The sequence below is a fragment of the Rhincodon typus genome, chromosome 13 (genome assembly GCF_021869965.1).
Source record: "Rhincodon typus isolate 14 chromosome 13, sRhiTyp1.1, whole genome shotgun sequence".
Lineage (NCBI taxonomy): Eukaryota > Metazoa > Chordata > Chondrichthyes > Orectolobiformes > Rhincodontidae > Rhincodon > Rhincodon typus.
In genome coordinates, this window is record NC_063344.1 from 40275557 (window position 1) to 40295177 (window position 19621).

The 19621-nt window shown below is 39.6% G+C and overlaps 1 protein-coding gene across 1 annotated transcript in view; it reads left to right on the forward strand.

Annotated features, from left to right (window-relative positions):
* LOC109920679 (spermatogenesis-associated protein 16) overlaps positions 1-19621 on the forward strand; it is a 99843-nt gene that overhangs the window by 15099 nt on the left and 65123 nt on the right. Inside the window, exons 2-4 of the mRNA XM_048604603.1 lie at positions 3549-3694; positions 7219-7308; positions 10989-11073. Coding sequence (XP_048460560.1) covers positions 3549-3694; positions 7219-7308; positions 10989-11073 — 321 coding nt within the window. The remainder of the gene's footprint in view (positions 1-3548; positions 3695-7218; positions 7309-10988; positions 11074-19621) is intronic.

A 19621-nucleotide genomic window follows, 5' to 3' on the forward strand; every position in this document is an offset into this window, starting at 1 on the left:
GGTTTGCAGTATTGTGCTAATAAAAGGTAAAAAGTAAGCTGATGTTTCTACCCATTTGAAGTCTCATTAATCCACCATTTGAAGTGACCAAGAAGCATTTGCATCCAGTATAAATCATAAAAAGCCTAATAATTACATGATAGCTTGGCACAAGAAAATGAGCAATATGGAATAGCTTACTCATTTTGTATGGTGAATGGAAGAGAAAATTGGATAGAGTATACAAATCACTCCCTGTGTCCTTTGCACTCATTAAAAATAGTACAAAGTGTCTGAAGTATATAACATACTATAACAGTATGGTATTCAAAAAATACAGTATTATGGCACACAGTAAATACCAGACAATATGCTGACCACAGAAGCTGCTATGTTACCCATTGATCAGTAGAAACTTAGCAGGAAAAAAGACCATTCAGATCATCATATCTTTCATGGGATTATCTCTCCAACTGTACCGATATACTCTATTCCTATTTTCTGCTAATTGCCTGTATGCTTTTATATTCTTCATTATTATATTAATGGATTTTGACTGATGTTTTATTGATTTGTATGCACTCGACTCAGGGGATCGGTTACCTCAGTTGGTAGATGACCAGAGCATGGTACGGAATAAAAGCAAACAATGCAGGTTTAATCCCTGCACCAGCTGTGGTAGATGCCAGCCTCCTCATCTTACCCCATGATTGTGGAGTGGTTACCCTTAAGCTATATAAAACCAATTGTTTCTTTCTAATGGAGAGTGATGCCTATGGCCCTTTTGGGACTATGGCTCCTCATAAATAGTAGTCCATTCAGCATGGATAAAATGTTTGATTCCATCTGATGAATACTCAAGCAAATGTTTTAGAGCTCTCATTCACAGAATAAACCGGCTGGATTAATAATGGCACAGTAATGCTGCTATGATTGCATAAGTATGAAGCAGCTTCAGAAGTGTCAGTGTAACTCAAAACTTGGACATCAGTTTGAGAACAACTCTTGACACACTAAATCAAATGTTCAAAGATTTGTCTGTTCCAATCATTATATTGTTTGCAATATTGGCATTCATTTGACTCTACTGAGCTTTCAGCCGCATATCCTCTAAATCATAAAGGTTGCCTGCTTCTGTCTCCATATCGCACATTTACACTCCCACCTCAGTTCATCTGCTGCTGAATCGTTTATGATCTTAACTCTAGATATAATTACTGCAGTGCTGCAAACCAGCAACCCATCACGCTTGAGCTTATCCAAAATCTTGATCTTACCCAAAACTCTAATGCCCATGTCCTAATTCACATCATGTTCTGTTCACCTTTCCTCTTCCTAGTCGAGCAACACTTTGATTTCAAAATTCTCATACATTTAAACCTCACAGTAGCCTTGGCACACTTAGTCTATCTGTTACCTCTTAAAGCTGTAGAGCTTTATGTGATTCTGCATTCTTTTAATTCAGGTCCCTGGCATGTCGCCAATTTTCTTCATTCCACTGTTTCAGATGCAGCTACCTTGACCTTAAACTCTGGAATTCCCTCCCAAACTGTTGTATCTGCATTCCACTCCTCCCCTTCCCTTAATACTTAACCTTTTCACCAAGGTTTTGCTTATCTGTACTAACATCTCTTCATGTGACTTGGTGTCAAATTTTGATTGATAATTGTTCAAGTGAAGCACCTTTTGGGGATTTTAACATATTAAAGGTGCTACCTAAATCATAAAAGTGCTGTCTAAATCAAGATCTAGATGGATTTGAGTGTACTCGTGTATGAATTGCTAAAGGTGAATATGCTGGTATAGCAAGAAGTTAAGAAAGCCAAAAGAATATTAGCACTGATGGTGAGGGGAAGTGAATACAAAAGTAGGGAAGTTATACTTCAGTTATACATGACATTGGTGAAACCACATTTGAAACAATATGTACATTATTGGTTTACCTTTTAAGAAAGAATGTAAATGCATTAGAAATAGTTGAGAGAAGATTTATTAGATTAATATGTGGAAATAGCAGGTTGTCTTATGGGGAAAGGTTTTACCTGGTGGGCTTGTATCCATCGGAGTTTAGAAAAGTAAAAGTTGACTTGATTGAAATAGCTAAAATCCTGAGGGATCTTGACAAGTTGCACATGGAAAGAACATTTCCTCTTATGGGTGAATCTAGAAATAGTGGCTACTGTTTCAAGATAGAGTGATGCCCATTTACTGAGGTTGATGTGGTGGAATTACTTGCATTACTTGGAGCGTAATTGCCTAACAAGAACATAATGTGTTGAAAATTGGCAAGCTGAAGGGGTGGTATACACTGAAATTGCATCCACTCAAATTTTGACAAAGGCAACAGGCAAGAATTTTTCAATTCATGGATGAGGTGCTAGAAGTTGTCACAGAGAATGACCTGAACAGAGAATGCTGTGCCAGAGTGAACAAAAGAACCAGTAAGACTTTTAACACTTAGAAGGAGGTATATCAGGAATAGAAAAAGAGAACTGTCCTACAGTCCTTGGATACATTTTCCAAGGCTGTTTGTGATCCTGATCTTTCATCCCATTAAATCTACGAAGACTTTGCTGTTACATGCTACCTTCAACTCAAAACCAGTGGTGTCCTCAAAAGATCCTTAAAATCCAGTGAGAAGAAAGGTTTTCCTTGTAGCCAGTATACCCAACATCCACGCTCTAAATCACTCAAAGCCATCTCCACTGAATTACCTTTGGGACGTCCTGAAGCATTTCTGAATAGGTCAAATATCTCCCGCAGTTCCTGGTGACCAACTAAACTGGGTGAAGTTCCATTGGGATGACACAAACACAAAGAGACACTAACCTTCCAAGCAACATCTGCTCACACATGAAAGAGTCTGCAGTTTGCACACTGGACCTGTCAGCCATCCCGGAACCCATCACCCAGAGTGAAAGCAAGTCATCTCCAAGACAGAGGATTTGCTTAAGAAAGATTGGTGAGTGTTGGTTAATTTAAGTTCACACAGTTAATCTGTTAAATTCAGTAATTTATCTTGATTTATAAATTACTTCAGCTAAGAATGCACAATGTCACCCATGTATTATGGTATGGTATTTCAACTTTTACATTATTTTTACAGGCAAAAAATGCACTAAGGAATCAATTTCTGGATTTGGCACTGATTCCATGGGAAACCCACATTTCACTTGGTTTTTTCACTTAACGTCAAAATTTTGCAGGAACACAACCTCAACTTTAAGTAAGGACTCCCTGTAATCAAATCAACCATGATCTTATTGACTAACAGAGAAAGCTCAAGGGACCATGGTCTATTCATGCTCCTATTTTGTTTGTTCATAAACAAACTGGTCTTGTTGTTCAGTCTCTTTCACCAGAACTGGACAGAATACTGAAGTCAGACTATTTTACTGATCAATCTAAGTATGGCTTTGCAACTTGTTTTGATTTGCATTGTACTGTCTGTGAATTTGAAAGGAAAAGATTAAATTGTCTTATAGAGTTGGAGTAATTATTAATAATTATAGTTCTTCCTATATTGCAATTGCTAATATAAACTCTGTATATCCTTTTGCTTTGCATAGCTTTGTAGTAAAGGAGCAGTTCTAGGAAACCCATTTTATGCATCTTATGAAAAGATTTCAAGTATTGCCAGTTTTATCGAAACTAAACTTGTGACCTGCTACCTGCGCATGAGAAGACCAGACCTAGCTCTTAATCACGCTCACAGGTAAAGCCTCCTGAGTGTTATTACATAATATAATTATATCCCTGAAAGAATTGTTGGACCATCTATCTCGAGCACCTTCCAAATTATTGCTTCTGTGGCGATTGACCATATGTCATAATAACCGAAATGTTTGGAGTCCTGCTCTGGAATATCTGAAATACTTTGAGCAGGGTTGGTCCCCTTGTTTTAGGAAAGATATTATTTTATAGGAGGGTCAGAGAATGAATACTAGGATGATCCCCACTATGGAATGATTGTCTTATGAGCGAAGGCTAAACAGGTTGGGACTTTGCTCATTGGAGTTTAGAAGAATGAGAGGTGATCTCATTGATACACAGAAGATTCTTAACATGCTTGACAGGATAAATGCCAAGGAGATGTTTCTCCTCATGGGAGATTCAGAGGGCTTAGTCTCAGAATAAAGAGGCACCTTTTTAAGACTGAGATGAAGAGGAATTTTTTCTGTTAGAGGTTTGTGCACCTTTGGAACTCTTTGCCACGGAGAGCTTTGGTGGCAGGGTCCATGTGTATATTTAAGGCTGAGATAGGTGGATTTTTGATCATTCAGAGAATCAGTGAGGAATATCAGATCAGCCATGATCCTATTGAATGGGGGAGCAATGTCAAAGGGCGAACAGCCTACTGTTCCTATTTCTTACAGTCTTAATATTTAATCCAGCAATGATAAAAGGCAAATGAAGAATTGTAAGTAAAAATCAGAATGCTGAAAATGCACAGCAGGCTGATATTTCATGTGTAGAGCCACCTATTGTATTTTTATGAATCCATGCTTCCAGTAGAGAACTTTGTTCAGTGGTAGTGTGAATCACAATTCAAAAAGTAATGCCATAAGTTTCTGATCGTAAAAATGAATGGTTCAAACTTCATGGGCAGAAACTATGAATGAATTTGATTTGGCTGCTGGTGACGAAGTTCTCCCACCAACAGCATGGCCTTATCCCTTTTTATGGAGTTTGAGAACCAGCACTTGTATATTTGTAATATTTTCAATTTTTATTTCACTATTTCTGAAAAAAATCAAGAGAGGTTAAGTCACTGGTAATGTTTCTGTTTTAAAGAAAATGGGCCCTATATATGGTTTGGATGTCATCACCAAAATTGCATTTTTAGTTGTGGTATTTATATTAACTGTATTTATAGTTGTTTAGTCATACAAAAACTGAGTATTGAGAAAAAAGACACACTTAGTTCAAAGATAACAAGGTGTAGAGCTGGATGAACACAGCAGGCCAAGCAGCATCAGAGGAGCAGGAAAACTGACGTTTCGGGTCTAGACCCTTCTTCAGAAAAAGCTTAGTCAAAGCTTTTCAACTTGTGCTCATCAGGGCAATTCGCAAGAATTAGCAAAGTGAAAGGAAAACAACATTTATAGTATATGAGAGGAGAGTGCTGAACACTTAGCAAGTGGACACCTTTGGTAGAGGCATTGTGATGGAGAATGTGCAAATTAATGATAACAGACAGTTAACCACCAAATTTTGTTTACATTTTAAGCCAGACTTCTTGATTTTGATTGAGAGTGACTGTCAACTTATATTTTGTGTTTCACGTGTTTTTTTAGTGCAAAGAACAGAACCTTCCATATTAATGTAGGTTCCAGTACAAGCAAGAACTGTGAGCCAAACTAACATTCCCAAATTCGTTGCCAACATAATTCTTTGCACTCGCAGCATTCTTCAGTAAATATTGATCAGTTGCAGAATCACCCCAATGTTGGATGCTGATTTGTGAGTTTTGCAAGTACTGACTGGTTAGGTATAATTAATATTTGCTTTTTGCAAATAGGCAGGATGTGCTGATGGATGTGATCTGCCAGTCTTTAGTACATATGGCCTACATACTAATCATCATTCCAGCACTGAAATTCACATATCACATTACTCATTTGTACAATAGGCAAAAGATGAACAAAAATGGTGAAAGCCTTTTTATGGTTCATTTCTCAGAACAATGCCTTGACCAGTCACTGTGAACCTTCCTGGAATCAAACGTAAATTAAACTTAGTAGTTAACTTTCAGTCCTTATTAACTGTTTCATTTTCTCTAGCAATGCCTCTACCATTCACACTTGCAATCGATTAGTACCCTCCTCCAACATACTATGAGGGTTGTTTTCCTTTCCTTTGGTGATTCTTGCAAATTAAGCTAATGAGAGCAAGAGAAAATGTCTTTTTTTTTCAGCAAAACTCAAAACACCTGTATTTGTATTTATATTTTACATTTTAGCATTAATCCAAATAACTAACTAAATAAATAAATAATTGTGAATTTAATATTGAATTCATTACGTGCCAAATCAACTGTAAAAAAATACTTTGGTGCATTTTAAAATAAAGTAATAGGACAGAATGCCCTCCCAACTTTAGAGTGTAATTGACTCCTCCTTACGCTGATAGTATCCATTCCCTATTGGCAATAAGGGTATTGTACCATTTGGATTTAAAGCATCAATGGAGTAGACTACATTGAGGGAAATTGAATGAGGCAGATTGTGAGCATTAATAGTTTAATGTTAATTTAAATTAATAAATAAAAAAAATTCTTATGAATATGGTTTTCTCTGCCTAATTGTCCCTGATGCAATTTACCCAGGTAAGCACTTATACGTAAGTTTTATATTTGAAAAATACAGACTCATCAGTCTTAGCATAATTGATAGTGGACATTGATCTATAAATAACATTGTGTGATTTACCCAGATTGTCAAATATATTCTGTACACGCACCCCATAATGTAGATTTTCATTGGTCTGATTGACCTGATGCAAAACACCACAAAATGCCTTGGGCCAACTTCATTTACTTTGAATTAATTATATTCTTGCCAAAATTCTATAACTTACCCCTATGAGGAAGTAGAATTGCCATGTATTGCCAGATTCAGACGCCTAAAGCAACTTAAAGGTGTCTTCCTTACTGGAGCCAGTGTTCGGTTCTATTAATTCTACAAAATTTCAATAGTAATACCATATCATAGATAAATCCATAACATCATTATGGTGAATGCTGCTGAGTCATAGAATCATACAGCTCAGAAACAGACCCTTCGATCCAACCAGTCCACGCTGACCATAATCTGAACTAAACTGGTCCCACCTGCCCATATCTCTCCAAACAAACAAATGACCTTTTACAGTATGATGCAGAAACTCTGCTGAAAAAACATGCGGCTCTTTCAACATGATATTCACCACTAAATTTAAGCTCTCTTCAGTATCAAATATTTCTCTCTCAGGAAAAACAACTGCATTGAAAGCACTACTACCGCAATTTTCTACACTCAAGTTAAGGAATGAGATCACTGCTTCTCTATGAGGTGATTGTGTGAAACCTTCTTTGGTGTAATGGAAACTGACAGGAACAAACCTGGATGTATCCATATTTGGAATTTTTCAGCACACTTACGATTTAAATATTTGACCAATTATCATGTCAAAACACACACAGTAAAAACTACACGTAGGCCGTTAGTCTGATTCATCATTTGTTTTATAATTCCTAAGGAGCATATTACTGAATCCAATTAACTTCCGTAATCATCTTCGTCAAGCCACGGTCTTCCGTTGTTTGGAACGATATACTGAAGCTGCAAGGTAGGGAAACTTCCACAAATGTGAAACAGCGAATCTATTGGAGTAAAGTTTGAAATAAGTTTTATTTTTAAGGGCTTTTTTTTAACATTGAACAGAAACAACATAAAGTAACAAGTTTAAACTTGACAATAGAGTTTCTAATAATAGAACATTTATGTTTTAAGATGGTTTGTAGCTGAGGTGCATGGAAAGTCAACATTTTCATGATTAATGTGATTAGATCCAATGTTTCTCCTCCAGAGGGAATTGTTTATATGTACTAATGCATCATTTTATCGTTTTACACTCTTTGTTGAGATCATCTGTCAATAATTCATGTTGCTATGAATAGCTGTTTTTATGATGCATATGTTTTATGAGTATAACTTCTAGTTTGGGGCATTTAATTTTTAAGTGTTAAGTAAATGGAAAATTCTGAGCTTCAAGAACTAGTTAGTGCCCTAAGGTAATTATGATTCAAAGGATGGTTCATGTTAACCTAAAAGAATTGGCATTAGCAATGTGAAAACAATAAATTACGTGATTATGTCTTTTTCAATCAACATCAAATTTATGGTCAATGGGTGATCACTGCATAGGATGCACATCTATTTAAACCAGGTGTTAAATTGTCCTATCTGGCTTGTTGCAGCTGAAGCTGCAGCACTGTATTATGCTGAAAGTAATGTTCCTCCTGCTCAATGTCCTCATCTTCCTCCTCAGAAGATTGTTTCTGCTTTCCCATCTCTTCAGCGTCTATCATATTCCTTCATTGCCTGCCCTCATTAGGCAGACCACAACGTACTAGGCTCATGCAGCACATTCCATCTGGACTGTACTGCAAGGCCACTTCACCCCAGTCCTGCCCTCTCTGATCCAAGCATCAGAACTTCATCTTCAGCAGAGCTATCACCTGCTCCTTGATGGCCCTGGTTGAAGAATGAGCTGCAATGAAATCATCAGCTATGGTTCCAGAGGGTAGCCCTTGTCTCCCAGTAACCATCCTTATAAAGCATCCAGCCTTGAAACAGGGCAGGAACATGGGAGTTCTTAAGGATATCGGCTTCGTGGCAATTCTCAGGATACTTGGCATTTACTTCTAGAATGTGGTACTGATGGTTACAGATGACTTGTACGTTGATGGAGTGGTCCCCTTTTCTGTAGATGAAATCAGTCACATTATGATATGGCAGTCTCAATGTGACATGTGAAAATCCTATGGCAGCTTGTATTTCAGGGGAGCAGCTATCTTGGCAAAGCCTACAGCTCAAGCTGCAGCACCGATGTCATCATGAGAAAATGAGGTGTAGCAATTGATATGTCTCAAATGGCTTTGGTAATAGCCTTGATGTACTTCTGGGTTCAGGCTTGTGAGATCCCATATGGGTCCACAGTGGATCAAGAAAGCTGCCAGTTGCAGAAGTATTTAGTTTAGCAATCACCTTGACAGTTAACAGGATATAATGCTTAGAGGTGTTTCTCCAGCAGTTGATATAGTTCTGTGGCAGTGTTCTGGGACATCCACTGTCAGCAGTAACACTGTGCCTTAGTGGTCTAGAAAAAATAGCATCACAATTGATAGACTTGGGAAAATGTACTGCCTGTGCATTAAGAGGGGGCCTTTACCTGCGATTTATTCATTTCTGGGCTTTTTGGGTTGCTGCTGGTCTTCGGCTTACTGATGCATTTGTTCCTCTTCAGTTTCTCTGCACTTTCAAAACACCTCAGAGACAAAGACCCCATTGGATCCATTGGTCATGGTTCCTATGACCCTGTATAGCAAGTATCAAAAACAGATTTGGTCCTTAATATTGTGAGCAGTCAGCATTGGCATCACAAATAATGATTTAGCATACTCCTCCAGTGGGACATGAAGAACTCTCAAAAGGAGGGCTTTGGAATACCTTCACCTTGATCTTGGGCATAGGTCGTGCAAATACAGTAGGAAATTGTAGTGCTGTATGATTATTGAGATCTTGTTCCCCCACCCTCACCCTCCACATCACCCAAAAAAGGCAGTATTGCATATAAGAATATATTGGAATACACTTACAGTTCAAGGTGGGAAGAAATCAGCACCATGCTTTTTGTAGCCTTTGAGATCTTAAATTGACTTTGTGAATAGGGCCCCACAAGTTTCACTTTTTAAGTTAATCAGCTGTGATGACTTTTGCTTATGATGACTGTGATCAATTCGTAATGACCAAAGACGTGGCCAAGATTGCCTGTGACCAGGATTTGTATCCCATACAGTTGGACACGGTGCATTTCCCATTCAAGGTATTATGATTACAGATTACTTTAACCTGTACTGAGAGTTGCAGGCTCAACCTGGTAATCAGGTCCCTCTCTACCAAACCTCCATGTGCCTTTCTTTTCCTGGCACTCCATATCAAGCTCATCAATATTGTGCTTCCACACATCTTCACACACTCCTTTGTTACAACCACCTGTGCCAACATTACTCCTTGAATCCCAGCACTACAGCTTAGTCAAACCAATGTGCTGCACTGTCCCCCCTCCCTAGTCTAGGATGATTATGACCATCGATGAACCTCCTTCCTGCAGTAACCCATGTCCTCCAATGCATTATCATTTCTATCTTGTACTGCAAATACACTGTGACGGACTATTTTGGTTAATAAATAAGGAAAGAACTAGTATTGTAGATTAATAGTGATATTTGGTGCTTGACAGTAACAATAAGCTGAAAAAAACCAAAAGTTAGACTTCATGATTAGAAATATGTATGTCTGTGCCAGAACAAGATGCTGCAAGGTTAGACAACAGGATGAGAAATTCTTTTGTCTTGTTAGCTCATATCCCACCACTTTCAAGACCTCAGCCTATAAATTTCACTCCAAAATATCCTTTTCTTGTGAGCTGTCTACACAGCCAGAACATGGATAGCTAGAAGTTCATGCACCTTTCCATCCATAAGTGCACATCCACATATTAGTGAAGGAAAGAATTGGCTTTGAGACAGACCTGAAACAGGTGTTAGGCCCTTTTACATATACAACTAAGGAGCCTCATACCTGTTTGATGTTTCCAGTGCAAGATTAGTTTGCCTTGAGGAAATATGATGGCATTACTGTGCTGAGTAAAACCAGACTTTCTACTGGTCTACCACTGAAATGTTTTGAAATTTACTTACCTGAATATGGAGCCAAGAGCAGTCGGAATATTTTTTTCAATTTCACATTTAAAAAATGTGCAAAAAAAAATCAGATTTATTCTCCACCCGACCAACTCTATGTCCACCCCTGCACAAGCAGCACCATATCTTTTAGGCCACATTTCAGTCTCAGAATGTGTATTTTGCAATGCCCATCACCAAATTCCAAGTCTTCCACATGATACTTCCAAAACTCCTGCAAATAGCTGAAACAGATTTTAACTGGATTTTAAATGATTACAATGCCTTTCAACATATTCATGAAAATGTGTAGTAACCCTGCTTGGCATTAACAATCGAGACCCCGTAAAAATTTTATTGGCAACCAATATTTTGATTGTTTTAGATTATACTACTTTGTCGTATGTTCACAACTGCTTATATCTTTTAATTGACAGAGAAATTTGGGCTGCTGCGAATTTAGTATGAATATGTATATAGCAAGCAAAGGTCAGACCATCCTCAAAAACCACAAAAACATCTGTAGTATTTATTTTGTTTGTGTATTCTGTTTTATTATTAGAAGTGCTATGATTGCTGACTACATTTATTGGCTGCATGGAGCAAAGGAGCAGAACATTAGCAAACACGTCAAGCTTTACTGGCAGGTGAGGTCTGTGAAATGTAAAAAAAAAATTACCTGAATTGGTGTTAGAATACAAGATTAATAAACTATTACAAAATACATTTATCAGCTGCAGTATAGGAAAATGATATAATTCAGATGGTATATTTTTATTTCAGCCTAAGGCCCAAAGGCTGGTGCTGGAGGGTTTCCCAGGGTGGGGTGGGGTGGAGTGGGATGGGATGGGGTGGGGTGGGGTAGGGTACATTCACAACTTTCCTTGCAGTCGAAGAAATCACAGAAAACATGGAAGCAGCATACTGGGGGACCCTTCAATTATATTTCCTCTGACCATCACGGGAAACGAAACTCCAGAAAGCAACAGACTACTGGAGTGAATGGCTATTGGAGATAAAGAGATGTGATCTCCAAGAGACTTGATGACAGAATTAGATAAGTACACTTTCACATGAAACAGACTATCAACATTGATTTTATATGGGGCAGTCATTGGGCCCTCTCATTCACCAGAATTGAGAGGATATTAGCCATCAGCATTTTAGTTGTCAAAAAGGTGAACAAGCTGCCTGCTTCTAGCAGTGCTAAAGCCACAGGAATATAATCATGTGGAAAAAAAAGGAAGTTGTAGTTATAGTTTCAGCAGATAAATCTCTTGCATGTTTAAAAGCATGTTAGCATCAAATTCTCTAAAAATGTCAATGCATCATTAATAAATATGGAAGACAGTGTTCATAGTAAAGTTGTTGAACTCACCATTGAGTTGTGAATCCCATAAACTGCCTGTGCAGCAAATGAGATGCTGTTCCCCTCTTGCATTGGGCTTTGTTAGAGCACTGCAACAGGTCTAAGATAAAGATGTTAGCATGAGAGCAAGATGGCATATTAAAATGGCAAGCAATAGGAAATTAAGGGTCATTCTTATAGCAAGAGCGGAGGTGTTCTGTAAAGCAGTCACCTAATCTGCTTTTGGTCTTGTCAATTTGAAGGAGACCACATTGTGAGCAGTGAATACAGCAGACTAGGTTGAAAAGAGTTAAGTAATTTGCTGCTTCACCTGGACAGTGAGGAGGCAGGAGGTAAAAGGGCAAATCCTCCATCTTCTGTGACTGCCTGGTGGCAGTAGGAGGAGGGCAAAGGTATCTGGCTGTATTGCATTTGAGGAGGTGTCTTTTAATGCCAATTGTCTTCTTGCCTAAAGACCCTGGAAAGATTCAGAAAACCTGGGAATTCCATGAACATAGAGTTGAAGCTAGAATGCAGGGTTGAAGTTTCAGATGATTCCCTCTTTGAGTATTTAAATTGAGACTCACTTATCCCCTGGAGCTTCCTAAGTATCTCAAATCACAGCTAATGTGGAAGCCCACATTGGATTCTCAACATGTGGCACTTTTTCCTTCTTTAATTCACACGTCCTGGCATCTAATCTAAAATTCCTAGCTGAAGTTCGAGTTTATGTTCACCTGACTTTTTTTCCTTTACTTACTCTAATTAAATGTTCATTGTGTATATCATGGAGTGCTGTTTTTCCTTCACATTATTGGATGTATGAACTGTTCGCAGATGAGGAGTAACTTTATCAACAGTTCTCAACAACCAGCAAGTAGGCTTATTAGAACCTATCAGGTCAGCGGAATTGATATACGAAGACCTGTCCAGCCCAAGATCGCTAAGGAGGTGGTGCTTCATCAGGCAGGCTATTGCTTAGGTATCCAGCCTTTGTAGTGGAAACATTTGGATCAGAGGACCACGTCTTGGTAGTAGTTGTCAAAGTGAACACTCCTTTTTTCACATCGCTTTCTTGTAAGCCGCAATAAGGGACACCACCTACATGTCTTGGAGTGTGCAGCGCCATCAAGCAGGTCAATGTTGACGAGGTTGCCAGAGGAAGCCTGGATATAACCTTTGAAATAGATACAAAGAGTTCTGGGATTTACACCACTGCTGGCTTCCTAATCTCTTAATTCCTAAAAAAGGATAGACAGACCGAGGGATTGGGTTCCCTTTCCACCTGTTCACTTACTCCCACCCTCCCCACCCCCCAACAACCATCATCATCTTAAACCTACTAACAACAATCTCTTTGCCTGCATATCCTTTTTCCTCTGTCTCTGGGCTCCCACTCTCTCTACCTATTGCCCCACCCATCTAATCATCAGCTTATTTACCACCTTTTTCCAGTTGCTTCTAATTCTGAAGAAGAGTCACAGGATTCAAAACATTAATTTTGTTTTCTCTTCACAGATGCTGCCAGACCTGCTGAATTTCTCCGTCAATTTCTGTTTTGTTTCTTTTAGATCTCCAGCATCCACAGTTCTTTTATTTTAGGGCTTTGTTGATTGCTAGGGCTTTCCTGGAAAGACAAAATTCATGATATCTGTGTAATTTTCAAAATTTAACCAAAGCCTGTTTAATAGTAGAAAAGTTGGAGTTAGAGTTAAAAGCAGGGACCATGAAAGAAAAAAGTTGTTGAGGTAATCGTTCAGCACCTGGGACTGGAAGAAGAGGATTCTAATCCAGTTGGAAAACAGCTTGAGTTGGCTAGAATTCTATGCAGATAAAGCAGATTAAATAGAAAAGGCAAAAGAAATGAGAAAACTTGAAAGACAAAGATAAATGTTTTAACATGAACTCCAGAGAAGGATATCAGCAAGTAAAAATAAAAAATAACAAAACAGAGAGAGAACTTCAAAGAGAGAAATAAATCCAAAAACTTGAACTGGATAAGTTCATGGATAATTACAAGCAGAAAGAGAATCTAGTATTTGAGTCCCATTTGTAAGTTTGATTTAACCAAAAATCTTCATTCAGTTCCTAAATTTATGGAAGAAATGATAGAAATCTATTTCATATCATTTGAGAAAGTTATTAAAAAAAATGAAGTAGCCAAAGGTCTCATAGACTCTTATGTTATAAAGTGACCTAACTTATAAAGCAATTGGTGTTTATTTCCTTTTCGAAGAACAATCTTCAGATTATGAGTCAGTTAAAACCACCTTACTTAACATTTATGAGCTTGTAGGTGAAGCTTACCAATTAATATTTAGGATGTTCAGACGTAATTTATTAGGAGAAAAGAAATGTTTGGGGGATTGATGGTTTTGGTCAACTCTTTGAAAATTCATAATTATGCAAGAATTCAAGAATAGCATTCAATTAATAATTCAGTCGTACTTGGATGAGCGTGAGGTATCTAAATTCAAAGAGGCAGCCACTCTAGTGGATGCATATATTTCTCAAAGACAGATTAGTGTTAGTCAGCAGTCATATGAAAACCAAAAGGGTAGTTGGAGGTGTGGGACAAGAAGCTGACTTTAGGGAGTAGTTAGTTGTTCAAGTCAATAAATATTATAGTATCGTGAATAAAAGTGATGTTAGGAAACCAGTATGCCTTCACTTCCATGTGACTAACTATGCAAAGGAAAGTGTTGAAAATGTGTTAGTGAATTGGCATAAGTAATAGGAACACTTAAGCAGTGATCAGAAAAGACAGTACCAATGAAGAAAATGGATTTTAAACTAGTGTCGCTGGTCCATATAACAGGAATTTCCATAGTTAAAGCTGTATCAGAAAGTGAAGCCTAGAAGAAACCCACTGTGTCTAATGTTTTTACAAAGGGCGCTGATGGGGATGCAAAAGGTTATATATTATTTGAAGGAGACGTCACTCAATTTTTCTCCAAGTAAGAGTCTGAAAAACTTGATATCCTAGGCAATACTGGTTCAGCTCAAAGCATACTATTAGCAAAAGATTTAGACTTGGCTTCAGAACGTGCGCTAAATCAAAATATATTATTACGAGTTGTTGATGAGAACTGCATGCCTTTCCCACTAAATAAAGTAAATTTAAATTGTGTTCTGATCAGGGGGAGGTGATGGCCTAGTGGTATTATCACTGGACTGTTAATCTAGAGACCCAGATAATGTTCTCGGGAGGTGGGTTTGAATCCCACCTTGGGAGATGGTGGAATTTGAATTCAATGAATCTCTGGAATTAAGAATCTAATGGTGACCATGAATCCATTGTTGATTGTCAAGAAAATAAAAATAGTATCTGGTTCACTACTGTCCTTTAGTGAAGGAAACTGCCATCCTTACGTGGTCTGGCCTACATGTGACTCAAGACCCACAGCAATGTGGTTGATTCTTAACTGCCCTCTGGGCAATTAGGGATGGGCAATAAATGCTGCATGGTCAGTGATGCCCTCATCCCATTAATGAATTTAAAAAAACTTCCAAGTTTGGACTTGTTCCCTGATTGCCTTTTAAAAATGTAGATATCATGTTGGAAAATAATGCAGCAGCATTACAGCTTTCCCACCATCTAGGAACAAGTGTGAAGTTCCAGATTCTGAAGTTGTTTCTGTGAGTATAAGTTCTTTCCTCTTTATAATCTAGTTGAGCAAAGAACTGATTCAAGCAGACTGATGTGTCCACAGCAGCTATGGATAATATGGGGGCAATACAATGGCCTGCAGAATTGCCAAATAAGGTATTTCAATGGAACAAACTGAGACTACAAAGTGACCTTGAAGAGTCAATGACATCTGACACCAAATTTTGCACTGGTCAAGATGACGGTAGGGTAGGAGACTCCTACCAGAGCTCCTCTGCTCTGCCTGTTCTTTTTCTTTCTTTTCTTTTTTCTTCTTCCCTCCCAACATCTCCCCTCAGCAGTGGAAGCAAGTAACAGCAGCAGCAGGTCCTGGAGTGCGAGCTGGGCGAATGAGCCGAACACCATGTGAGCTCCGTGTTCTGGAGTAGCCCGGAGAGTATGCCTGTACGGTGCGTGGGCTGTGAGCCCTGGAGCAGCACGGGGAATGAGCCGGTACAGTGCATAGGCTTCGAGCCCTGGAACACCTTGTAGGGAATCCTGAGTGCCGGAGTGGCACGAGGGAGGCGAATCCCGCTAAAGCGCGACTTAACCTTGTTGCTGCTGAGTGCCGGTAAGAAACGGACTGTATTCTCGTGTGATGTGAGACAGTTGGACTTGGGCCTGGCACCACATGCTGAGGTGCTGCTGTTTGGTAGTCTTACTGGACTGTAGTGTAAATCCTTGCCTTTTAATCCTCTTTTGTATAACAACATTTTTTTTACTCTGTAAGATTTGTACCTCGGTACTTGTACGTGAAATGGCACCATTAAAAGGCAGCCATTGTAAAATCTTTTCACTGTACTCCTGTACTTCTGTACTGGAGTACAAGTGACAATAAAGGATAGTCTAACCATTCTAACACAACCTCCTGGAACATCCTGCCTGATGTGCCCAGTGTTCTACAGGTCCAGAACTGGCCTGTTCAATCACATGAAGACCTACAGTAGAAACTTGTGATCGTGAGTAGCTAACATCCTCAGATCTAGGGACAGCCAATATATAACAAAATAACCCGTCTTTCTGGGTGCTAAATAGTGTAATGAAGAAAGGAAATTGTTCGGAGAACTGGAAGGAGTTCGGGTGCAGTGTTACTATGTTTTACTCGCCTGTACAGCCCTGAATATATTGAATTGTTTTCTGCATTGTCTCCAAGTCCTGTAGTGATGCTGCTGAGGGTGACACTCTCTCTTCTTGCCTGGTTTACACAATGTTTTAGGAATTTGCTACCACTGGGTTGAAAGAGAATTTCCCTCTTTATCCTTCTGTCTTCCTGCTGGACCTTCAGGGAACTTTAAAGAACCCTTGGATTTGACTACAATCTTTTTGGCTAAATTTTACATTTTTTTTGGCTAATTCCAAGTTACATCAGATTTTTGGAGAGAATATTCTCATGATACCCAGCAAGCTTTCCACCATATCTAACCAAACTTGTTGCAATAATTGCTGACTTACCCTACTGCATCACTCTCAAATGATTTCCATCCCATCTCAACATGTTAACCACAGAAGAATTTGCCACTCAGCAAATATATGCCCTAAGACCAGCATCCCTTTGTGTCTGCACCATTTTTGAAAGCCTGCCACACACCTGGAAGAGTGCTGGCATTTGGCAGCTTCCAGCTCATTTTTGGAGATTGACGAGAGATGCATGAGAGGGGGAAGTTGGCACACTCTTTCTCTGACAGGAACCAGAGGTCCTGGTTGATGGAGTAGTGCAACAAAGATGTGTCCTCTTTCAGGCATACTCTCAGAGGAGGCTGTGCCACCAGATGATGATGCCAGCCTGGTCCGGGCCAGCTTAAGTGTGCAAAGTACCGGGCTGCAGTGCTGAAGGGAGGTCACTGACTTTCTCCACTCCACCAGCAATGGTACCATATCATGCTCTTTGCTGCCTCATTCTCACTCTATCACTTCCACCAACGCTCATGTCTGACACCATCTCTGCTGCATGCAGCGCCTTCCCTCACTTGCTTTTGTTATCACATCTTCCCACTCTCCGTGCATCTCCGCCACTCTACCTCCTCACTCCCTTTGAACACTTCTCAGCACCTTTCCCTCACATGCACCAGCACTAACAACCATGCTGTCTCCTTAGTCTTATTTATTTGCTGCCTTTAAATCATTACAAGGAGATGTTATCCCATAACAGATGGAACCATGCCTTCCATGTGGAGGGAGGGGGTGCCTGATATCTGTGCCCTCGCCCCCGACAAAGACAGAATTCTTGTTCTCGCAGGAGAAGTGTAGATCTGCACTTGTGGAAATGAAGGGGCATTCACCTTCTGCCATTTATGTAAGTGCCACTTGTTAAACTACAATGTTGACACTAACTAAGCAGAGTCACACATCAACTACCATTTCTAATCACCGGCCACGACATCTTCTGCCTCTTGTGTCTTAGAGGTGCAGTTAATCTCCCAAGTACGTTTCCAGAGAACTACCTATCTCCACCCAGAACATGCTCCCTCAACCTCTGAGGACAACAGTATCAAGGCTGTGGTGGAAGCGTTGACAGGCACATCCCCCACCAGCTCTGAATCTAATCCTGAGATCAATAGGCGCACAGATTGTGGACCACAAAGTAACTGTTCTGCAGATGGATGGGAGAGAAATGCCCAGGCCATGGCACTCGGAGGACTGCCAGAGACCAGGCACCTGCTCAAGCCACCGCGCCACCCCGTGCTCTCAGCAATGAGGGACTTCATCTACTTGCACAAAGTGGATCAAGAGAAGCAGATAAGCATGTGAAATGCAATGGCCCTCTTTGCCCAGAAACTGCAGCAGTGCAGCAAATCAAGCCTCCATGGACAAGTTGAACTCTGCAGTAGAAAGATAGGCCCATTACCATCTAGATGCTCTAGGGACACACAAACCTGCACTTCATTGCCCCAGCCATTAGTCCTCTGGGACAAGGAGCCTTGACTCCAATCCAGGTTATCCATCCTCAAATGGAGAGAGGGTGGTGACAGGAGGCACCCAACTGCAGGATGAGGCACATACTACTTCTCGGCAGGTTCCGGGATGCTGCAGAGGTTGCCAGGTCCTCCAACTCCACCTTGCCTGCCCACCTTAACCCTTGGAAGTTTAGCCCGAGGAGCATCAACTTACCTCTGGCATGTCTGGGCCATCCAGACACAAACCCTTCTGGGGTCACCCTGCCAAACTTCCAAGGCTAATGGCTTCCACTCCTTAGCAGGCTACCTCCACCATATCTATGGAACAGGCTACTCACTACAGTGGGGAAGGAGGGAGAGAAATAGGAATGTGAAATGATGTCACGTCAGTGGTTTGCTTAGACAGTTCTGAAAATAGTTCATAAATGAATAAAAGTATTTCTTCTTCACCATTCACGTGGTTATTCACATCTCTGTGTAGGGCCCAGACTCTTTGTTGCATCCTCTGGCATTGTTTCATAGGCACTAGTGAGACATAATGGATGTGGAATGCACTGACAGCCTCTTTGCTCTATTGATATAGAAATAATTTTGCACTGTTTACAGACACATCCCATTTCACCATCACATGCAAAGATCAAAATGAAACTCATTAATTATAGATAATTATACAGAAACAAAATCTACCAGGAAACTAATTGAGTGGTTAGATAAATTAACTAAATTCTGCTTCAGAAAGGAATAACCTATTTGAATCATTGAGTATTAAACTAAAACAATTGCAACAGATCCAACTTAGTATTTAATGCTACTAATTCTTAACAAAATCATGCTACTTTCAGGAGAATAGGTAAAGGTAAAGTTACTGTAGACCAGCTGAACTATCGGGCTGTTCTTTAATTAAAGAGAGGTGATTGGTGGTGGTTTAACTTGAGGGTCATCATGCCTCAGTAAGGGAATATATTGAGAAGGAGGGTCCTTCATGGTAACCTCCACTAGCGTAGGAACTGAACCCATGCTGTTGGCATTACTAACCAGCTATCCAACCAAATGAGCTAATCAACCCCTCCTTTTAAAAAGGCAGTGACAGAATAAAATCATATCTGAGCCAAATCCTTGGAATTTTAAATGTACTTTCATGAATTTAGATGAGCAACTTCTTGGAATGCATTACCAAACATTTTGTTCTGAGTGATAGAACATAGAACATAGAACATTACAGCGCAGTACAGGCCCTTCGGCCCTCGATGTTACGCCGACCTGTGAAACCAATCTGAAGCCCATCTAACCTAAACTATTCCATT